The sequence below is a fragment of the Miscanthus floridulus genome, chromosome 2, assembly GCF_019320115.1.
Source record: "Miscanthus floridulus cultivar M001 chromosome 2, ASM1932011v1, whole genome shotgun sequence".
NCBI lineage: Eukaryota > Viridiplantae > Streptophyta > Magnoliopsida > Poales > Poaceae > Miscanthus > Miscanthus floridulus.
This window is the reverse complement of record NC_089581.1, coordinates 37,014,261-37,023,800: the sequence shown is the minus strand read 5'-3', so window position 1 is coordinate 37,023,800 and position 9,540 is coordinate 37,014,261. Positions and strand designations below refer to the sequence as shown.

General features: G+C 51.6%; 1 protein-coding gene across 1 annotated transcript; it reads right to left on the bottom strand.

The window, feature by feature from the left end:
* Positions 1-780: 780 nt before the first annotated feature.
* On the bottom strand, positions 781-3,068 carry LOC136538476 (globulin-1 S allele-like). Its single transcript, XM_066530440.1, has 4 exons — positions 2,518-3,068; positions 2,261-2,436; positions 2,108-2,188; positions 781-2,007 (listed from the first exon to the last, which is right to left on the bottom strand). The coding sequence occupies exons 1-4, from the start codon at positions 3,038-3,040 to the stop codon at positions 997-999; spliced, it is 1,791 nt and encodes a 596-aa protein (XP_066386537.1). The 5' UTR covers positions 3,041-3,068; the 3' UTR covers positions 781-996.
* Between the last annotated feature and the right edge of the window lie 6,472 nt (positions 3,069-9,540).

Genomic DNA, 9,540 nt, shown 5'->3' with positions numbered 1-9,540 from the left:
AGCCTATCAGTCACTTGACGATGCCTAATTATTATTTTAGGAACTATTTAAGATGCTCTTACATAGCAAGTTTTTAGCATAACACAAGGGCTAATAGTTAATTGTTAATGATGAGCTAATACTCCCTCCGCCCCAAACTAAGTGATGTTCTATGTTTGTTCTAAGTCAAACTATTTTAACTTTAACCAAATTTATAGGAAAGAGAAAGAACATCAATATTTATGACACTAAATAGGTAGAATATGAAAATATATTTCAAAATAAATTTAATATTTTTGAATAAAGTCAAAGCGACTTATAATTTGGAACGAAGAAAGTAATACTTATTTGATATCATAAACATTAGTATTTTTTTTATAAATTTGGTCAACTTGAAATTGTTTGACTTAGCATAAATCTAGAACATCACTTATTTTGGGACAATATCATTGGTAGGGACTATTGGAGACGCCCGTAGCTAGCAAGCTTATAGCATAACACAAGGGCTAATAGTTACTCCTAATTGTTAAGGTGAGCTAATAGTTCATTGCTAGGGATGTATACACCTACTAGTACTAGCTATGGATCGAACATGTACGGTTAATAGTTAGATGACTAATTTGCTGTGTTTGTACGGCGCTATTTAAACGTAGCGATAATGGATTAGAGTTCAGACACGAGTTCAGTGGTTCTGCTATGTCTGTTCTCAGAGTAACGGCATCAATGGATGTCCAGCTTACTGCTGTGCTAAACTCCGCAAGGGAACACTGAAGAAGCGAACAGATTATAGAACACGTGTCATTATTTATTTATGAACAGGGCCTTGCCTTGCCTCAGTAGCTTACATCATCGTACACGTACGTACATACATACAGAGCCACACTTATTGCACTGCCTGCCGCTTACATACATACACTGTACATACATACACGTCGAACGTCTCCGCTCAGGCTCCCTCGTACTACGTACGCACGTCGCGCCATCATCCTCGTTGGGTCGTCGATCAGCGCGACGGCCTCACATCCTGGCGGTCGCCATCCTCAGGAGTGTCTCCACCGCCTCCTCGCGGCGCCCGCGGCCGCGGCCGTGGCGTCCTTCGCGTTCCTCCTCCTGTTCCCTCTCCCCACGGCCGCCGTGGCGTCCATGGCGTTCCTCCTCTTTCTCCCTCTCCTCACGGCCTCCGTGGCGGCGTTCGCGTTCCTCCTCTTGCTCCCTCTCCTCACGGCCGCCGTGGCGTCCTCCGCGCTCCTCCTCTTGCTCCTGCTCCGGGCCAGGAAGGAACCCCTTCTCGCGCCGCGCGCCGAGCACCTCGTCCACCTCCTCCGCCTTGGCCGAGAACGACAGCGCCTTGGCCACCCGGTCCAGCTTCTTCAGCACGTTGTCGGCGCCGGCCAGGAACACCTTCTCGTTCTTCTCGGCGTGGATCTCGAAGCACACGAGCTCGAGGTTGCTGTCCCGGGACGCCACCGCCACGTACGGGTGGCCCACGGGCACCACGAACGCCGTGCCTGGCGACAGACGAGCCCGGATGGTGTGGTACCCCTGCCCGGCTTCCTCCTCCTCCTCGGATCCTCCTCCTCCTCCTTCGCTCCTCCTCCTGCCCTTGCCACGCTCGCTCTCGCCGCCCTGCTGCGACTGGTGGTGGTGCGGGCACACGATCTCGGCGGATCCCTCGCCTTTCGCCACGTAGCTGATCTTGAACGAACGGGTGTTGAACAACGGCGCGCTCATGGACCCCGCGGTGATGTTGACGAAGGAGACGCTGACGTCGTGGTCGGCGAGGTCGTGGAAGCTGCGCGCGTCGGCCTCGTAGAGCTGCCCGTGCTGGTTGCCGATGCTGGGCCGCTGGTCCAGGAGGCTGTAGGGGCCGTGCGACTCGCCGAACGGCGGCAGGGGCCAGTGCGGGCCGTGGCCGCCCTCCGAGGCGTGGCGCCGCAGCTCGCGGATCTGCTCCTCCGTGGCGCGCACGATGATCCCCTTGTCCTGCCCGTGCTTCCCGAATAGCCTCTCCAGCCGGTCGCTTGAGGTCTGTGACATGAACGCGATGTGAGCAGTGAGCACACACAGGTCGACACTTCGTTGCTGCACATGTAATGTAAGACATGTATGCCATGTGTGTACTACGTACCTTGTAAGCAGCTCTCTGGATGCTCTGGCTGAAGCTCGACAGGAACGACTCCGGGTTCCTCCCGCCGGGGCCGAAGAAGAACTGCCAAATGACACGTCAGTCGTCGATTGGGTTATGCAACACTCCATTTCTTGTTTAGAGCTTACTAATTACCTGGAACTCGCCAGGCACGGAGATGGTATGGAGGATCTTGGCGATGACCAGTTTCTTCCGGCCGTCGGTGTTGGCCAGGTAGGTGATGGCCCCGGCCGGCGCCACGAAGATGTGGCCTTCCTTGATGGTGTACGACCGCCTCTCGCCGTTCTCGATCGTCATCACCACTCCCTCGCCTACCAAGGAAGTCCTCCGATCCAGTCAGCAAAGCACGCAAATGCCTCAACACCAAACGTGCACGGACGGACGCAGAATACCTTGCACGACGTAGCCGATGCAGTGCGCGTCGGTGTGGCTGGGCACGACGAACGAGCGCGGGTTCGCCTCTAGGACGGCCACGCGGTAGTTGCGGATGCCGCGGAGGAGCTTGGACGCCTCGAGGAACGGCCGGAGAGCCCTCACGGACCCCTGCTCGCTCCGGACCACGCGGCGGAAGCTGCGGCGGTCGAACACGTACGGCCGCCGCCCCTGCTCCTGCTCGCGCTCGCGCTCACGCTCATCTCCCGACGAGCCCTCGCCGCGCCGGTCGCCACGGCGGCCGCTGCGGTCGTGCTCGTGCTCGTGCCTGCCGCCCCGCTCCTCTTGCTGCTTCTCACGCTCCTCCTCCCTGCACTGCTCCACGCACCGTGCGCGTTGGTGCCAGGGCCGGTCCTCGCACCGCCGCGCGCATCGCCAAGACTTGTGGCCCCCGTGGTCGTCGTGGTCCTCCCAGGACGACGCGACCGCGGCGCCGGCGCAGAGGAGGGCGACGAGGAGGAGGACGATTCTGGCGCTCACCATCGTGGTTTAAGTTGCACTGTGATCTGGGGCTTGGGTTGGCTGGCATGCAGAGGCGGAGTTGGCGCGCATTTATACTAGCGCGGTAGCGCCGGGCGCTGGTACGTGGCGAGGGGGCGCGGCCGCGCGGCTACGTGGAGGAAGGCAGGCACACGGGTCGCCACGTCCCGCCGTGCTCCTTACCGTGCTTATCCGCGCTCCGGCTCGGTGCACGCCAGGGTGTGGCCGCCTCTGCGCAGACTTTGCCGTGTTACACGGTGGTGTCGTGTTCCTGGGACTCCGATCCACGGCGACCGACCGAGCGTGCAGAAGAGTTCTATAGGTACGTTGAATCTGGACGCCGGGCAGCGGGCAATTTCAAATTTTTGCTGCAAATGAGTGAGCCGTGAGCCGGATCGACAGGCTGCAGTTTCTTTGTTTTTCAAATTTATTTGGAAAACAAATTTATTTTAAAACAAAGGATTGCGCTGCTTAGAGCATATACACACACACCCCAAAAAAACGTAACTTAATATTCCTGATAGTCGCATGCCGTCTTTTTTTTGTGTGTGCATGCATAAACAGACTATATTGGAATGCGCATCCGAAGGGTGGGACAATGGGGAAGAAGAAAGAATGAAGAAACGAGTAAAAGAGAACTTAGCAGAGAAAGGTAAGTTTCATGTCTCAGCTAGGGAAACCCGCTTTGAGTGGACATGGTGGTTATTACACACTCCATCCTAGATTATAATTGATTATAACTTTTTTAGGATCAAAGGATCTTGACTAAATTTATATAATAAAATAATAATATTTATGATACTAAATAAATATTATTATATTCTTTATTAATTATATTTTCATAGTATATTTATTTGATGTCATAAATTTTTATAATTTTTTTAATAATTTTGATCAAATTTGAGATGCTTTGACTCTTCAAAAAGTTATAATGACTAATAATTTAGAACGGGCCAAAGATGCTAGATCGGTTGATCAAGCACTCCTGTTAGCACCCTCGTGGCTTGAGTTCGATCCCCCACGGGGTGAATTTGTAACGTCGGAGGTGAAAAAACCCTCCTCTGCCCCGTGTTCCCAAATCACATGTCTGTAGGCACCGGCCCACGCATAGGGTTACGGCCCCTGTGTGCGGGCAGGGTACGAGATTCGGGGATTTTCTTTCCTACGTGAGAGGTCTCTACCTTAAACCGAAAATTACGGCGGCTGTTTAGCCACCATGGGTCAATTTTTTTTAATAATTTAGAACGCAGGGAGTACTTTTCTTCATGGGCACACGTGACATTCCTCTTTTAACTTTGTTGTAACCCCAACAACACAAATACTCCATTCCTGCATTCTGAAATCGTGTAGTTTTCTTGTTTTCACTCCATCCTATTACCGTGTGTTTTCTATTCCTCTTTTTTTTCATGCGTTCCAAACACATCCTTAACTACATTAGTGGACGATTTAATAGAAGAGGTTATGGATGGGGACACCAATAGTCATATGAGTGAACTTGAGGTAGTTTCTAGGAAAAAAGAATATGGTTCATCAAAAAGGAGAAAATTAAATAAAAGACATATAGTCATATAATAAAAAAATTATGATGGTGTGGGTACTTTTGGCTTTTGATCTGATAAATAGAAAATATTGCTTTATTGGAGATAAGGCTAGATGATTTTGTTTGAATGAACAGGTACGGGATTGTGCCTATTCCATTAATATAGAAGAGAAAGGTAGAGCCCTTGTCGACAAAAGATGCTCGGCAGTCCTCCGAGGGGTATCCAATGAAGGTAGATTGATCGGCAGAGGTGCGCGTAATCAAGAATAAGAAGACAACAGAGACACAAGAGTTAGACAGGTTTGGGCCGTCGGCACGACATAATACCCTACTCCTGTGGTCTGTTGGTTTGTATTGGCTGGCATATGATATTGCGTGTGTTTTGAGGGGGTCCCTGTCCGCCTTATATAGTCTGAGGGGTAGGATTACAAGTCAGTTAGATATAAGAGATAACCAAAAAATAATAACAGATTACAATAATCATGGGATCGAACGTATTCTAACAGATCTCATAGCATCTTTAGGATATCGCTCTTGATGCCTTGTGGTACACGCCGAGCAGTGTCGTGCACCGTAGGTCTTCGTCTTCTTGTGAGCTGGACCGCCCCTGACAGTGCAACACATGTAGTCTACCGTGGGTATCCGGGGTTGTACCCCCCACAGCTAGTCCTCGAGTGCTCTGTATCCGCTGTGCAACGCCGTCTTGAGCTTGTCCGAGCAGGTGTAAACAAAGTCGAGCAGTTAGACTCATAGTCCGACCACTCTAAAGAGTCACCGAGCAGTTGTGGACTGTCGCCGAGTAGAGTATCCCAAGTAAGGCTTGCCAGAAGGATATAAGGAGTTCAAGTTTAAAATAAAAAATTTTTTCGCAGTGGACCAAGTGTGCCCACTTAGAGTCTGACCACGAGAAAGGGAGATGATCTTCTTCAACTTTAGGAGGCATGGAGTCTTCCAGATTAAAGAAAACACACTCACCGTAAGGTGAAGAGTGCCCACTTAGTGCCCGAGCCTGACAGTAGGTGATGTGGTCACATGGTGCCAGGGTCCAGAAAGTAGAAGAAAGCTAGAAGACCAGCCGAGCAGGCAACCAGTCCACGGGCGGAGCCCTGAAATGAAAAGCGCACATTCATCGCAAGGTGAAGTGTGCCCACTTAGTCCTCAAGCCTAACAGTAGGTGACGTGGTCATGTGGTGCTAGGGTCAGAAATAACAGTAACAAAAAAGTCCCTAGTATGGTGAGAGACTGAATCATAATGATGACATAGTCTCCGAGCCACAAGTGAAAATCTCGGATAAATCCAGAAGTACCGATTACTCAAATCATGGAGAAAAAACGGAGTAATGGTTGTGCAGTAGAAATTACTAAGCCTTGATGGTATTGCGGCGATGTCGGCGAATATTCGGTGTGTAGTACTAATTTGCGTCAAAGAATGGGCGATATGGGCCGTAGTTGCGCGGAAGCCCAGGGAATGGCCCACCACGACGCTTTGGGGAATTCGGAAGGGAGCAAATCAATATGGTGTAGTTTCCCAAAAACCCTTAAATGCAAAAAGTGGGTATGATTTCTTTATAACTGTGTTGCTGCACTCCGCGCTCCCACCTTTGCCACTCCGCCGCTTCATCTTCCTCCTTGCCCTCGCGATCCTCATTTGCATTCACACGTGCTCCGCCGCTAGGGCTAGAAAGCTTGCATAAAGGAAGGCCAGTTCTGATCTAGATCTGAGGGATGGCGCCAAAGAGAGGAGGTGGTAACCCGAAAAAGGCGGCCACCGGGGCAAGCCATGATAATGAATGGGTGCCGTCACTCATGGGGGAGATGGAGCTCAACGAGATGGTGGAGGTGGACGTTCTTCCTGACCGTATCACCACCGAATGGCGTCCGACCGACGATGAGCCCTATCCGATGCCACACACCGACGAGCTTGTTGTGTTTGAAGATTATTTCTGGTGTGGATTAGGACTTCTGGTACATCCTTTCTTGCGGGATCTGTTGGAGTTTTAGGGAGTGAGCTTGTGTAATCTCCATTCGAACACTATTTTGCACATCTCTGTGTTTATCCATTTCTGAGAGGTTTATCTTGGCATTCTTCCCCACTTTAATCTCTTCCGACACCTGTTCTAGCTCAAGAAGAAAGGAGGGAGCGGTTCCAAAGTTATCGGCGATGTGTATCTATAGCGTCATGATGGGATGGTGGGTGAATACATTGCTGTGCCACTGAATACCTCGCTGAAGGGGTGGAATGCCAGGTGGTTTTACATGAAGCAAAGTCATCCAGCCATCCGATGCGACATCGACCAGATTCTAGAGAATCAAAGGAGCTGGTCGGAGAAACCGACCAGTGCCGATATGGAGCAAGTGAAGGAGCTCCTCGAGCTAATTAGGGGCATAAAGATGAACGGAGTGGTGGTGGCGGTGAGCTTCATAGTGTGCCGCATCTAGCCCGGCAAGGAGAGGGCTCATCCGGGCTTTGACTTCAAGGGAGATACTGATGGCACTTGGGAGAGGACAGAAAGACTGACGAAGGTGGCTGTGCTACGCCGGGCCGCTGAACTATTTGCTCCAAACATGTCATGCAGCGTGCCAGGGTAGTCGAAAGCCTTCAACTGCATGAGCCCACCTCCTTAGGTAAAAATCTCGACTGCTGTTCCTAGTTCCTTTCATCCCATGCCAGTGCTAAGCAGTGAACTAATTTGCTTGTTGAAAGATCCATTTGTAGAAACTGGCGGCGTACTTCTCGGGCATGCCGAGGAGCGATTGGCCGAAGGTAGTGGTCGCCATGCCAACCACTCAGCCGGAGGAAGGTGTCGTCAGTGCCTCATCCGAATCCGAAGGCGAAGGTGCTAGTCTAAAGGAGAATCCTCCCCGGGTATCAGAGAAAGTTTAGGAGAAAAGGGCAGCGCAAGATGAGCCGGCCTAAAAGAAGAGAAGAACGGCGGATGTAGCTCCTCGCAAGCTGGGCAGCATCTCATTAGTTGGTGATCGAGCCGCTCAGATGCAGAGCGCGGCGATATCCGAGTGGTCGAACGACAATGAGGCTACAGTAGCTCCCCCTCCGAGTACTAAAGCGCCATCGCGCAACACGCGCGTGGAGGTGCAATCGGAGGGAGGGGAAGGAGTCTCTGAGTAGTAGGTGGAGGAGACTCCGACAATGGGGGCCGCATGACCTCTGGTCCAGGCCATGCAGGTTGACCCTAGAGCAGTGCCTAGATGCTCGAGGAGGCAACACCGATTTAGAACCGTCTACCAGGAAGCTAATGTGTAAGTATCTTTGCCTTAGGATCGATAGCTATCTGATTTTTATAGTTGCGGTGACCGATGAGCAGATCTGATGTAGAATGGGGTGCGCAGAGGACCTGAATCCTTCAGGGCAGACTGGCAAGCAGTCGGGGGCTAGTCCCAGGGAGGAGACATTGCAGGCGGACTCTGTCCCAGAGTCCTTGGGCGCTCATCGGTCTACGGAGGAGTCGACCACCGCTGTTGATGGAGTTGGCGGTGGAGAGCGGTTGTTGATGATAGCGGAAGATTCGGTGGAGACGCCAGTAGCAATGGTGGGAGCCATCGAGTCTTCGGAGGTGGGAGCGGGAGCTACCGTCGTCATGCCAGAATCGGTGGCATGAAGGCCAGCAGCATCGAAATTGGTAGCGCAAAGGCTGGCAGTGTTAGAGGAGCAAGCGGCGTGCCCTGAGATGTTGTAGAGCATGGTCGGTCACTGTGTGCGGCCACCGAGCCCCCCAAGCAGCTCCACCAGCTATGGAGGAAGAGGACAAGGTCGAGGAGATTGAGCGTGAAGAATCATGACCTCAAGCCATCCGCATCCTGCGCAAGCGAGGTGATGAAGTTGTAGTCATGGAAGAGGAGGACACCACCAGGGAGGTGAAGAGGCTATAGTCCACCCTTTCCATAGCCATGACACAAATTGTGGTTAGTATTGCGTCGGCGGTGTCTGTCTTTAGCGTTGGGGGCTATGGTCCTTTATAATCTTAGTGCTTTGCAGGGCATAGCATGAACTACTGTACAATGGTAGCAGTTGATCAAGAGGATGGAGCCCCTTGTCAAGGAGAATGAGAAGCTAAAGGAGGCGATGAAACTGATGGAGAAGAACGTCCAGAGGGCCCAACGCGAAAGGGATCTTGCTGAATCAAACACGAGGGACCTAGAGTTCCAAAAGGGCTCCTTATCTAAGCAGTTGAAGATCGTTCATCTCCGAGCAGCTGGGGCGCACCTTCAAGCAGGTGAAAAGCAGCTCCGAGCAGCTGGAGTGCACCTCCAAGCAGCTGAGAAACGTCTCCGAATAGAAGAAAGGTACTACAAATCGGTGAATTTGTTCTGCATTGCCGAACAGTCTTGATGTTGCTATTGACCGTTATGTTTGTAGAGCGAGATGTAGAGCTCAGCCGATTGTGTCAAGTCACCGGCCAACTCCAAGAAGAGAAGGAGAAGGCGTCTGGGCGAGCAGAGAAACTATTTGAGAATCTGGAAGGTGAGTAGTTCATGGTCAGAGTTGTTCCTGAAGTGATTTCTTCGTTTGACGGATCCTTTTGGTGTCTGCAGAATACCGTCGAAGGACCAAGGCGTAGTTCAACGTGCTAGAGCTGGAGGCCAGAACCTAGAGGGAGAAACTTGACACCGTGGTGGCTGGAGTCAGGCCAGTGCTAGACTGTATCGACATGGAGATAGCTCCTCATCCTGATAATAGGCCACCACGTCCAGACGCCATCATTGATAGGTGCAAGGCGTCGTGGGAGAACTTCAAAAGCTTCAACCGAGACACTGATGTCTTCATCGTGACGCATGCCCTGGCAGTGGTCTGGTCCCACTACCCTGCGATCAATCTTTAGGCGATAGGGGCCAGATTCGCCAGAGGGATGGGTGCGACGAAGCAGGAGCAGCTGAAGGATGAGGTGGCGGACGCGGCAAAGAAGCTGGTCGGTGACGTTGATCTATTTGGCAAGGTAGATGGTTA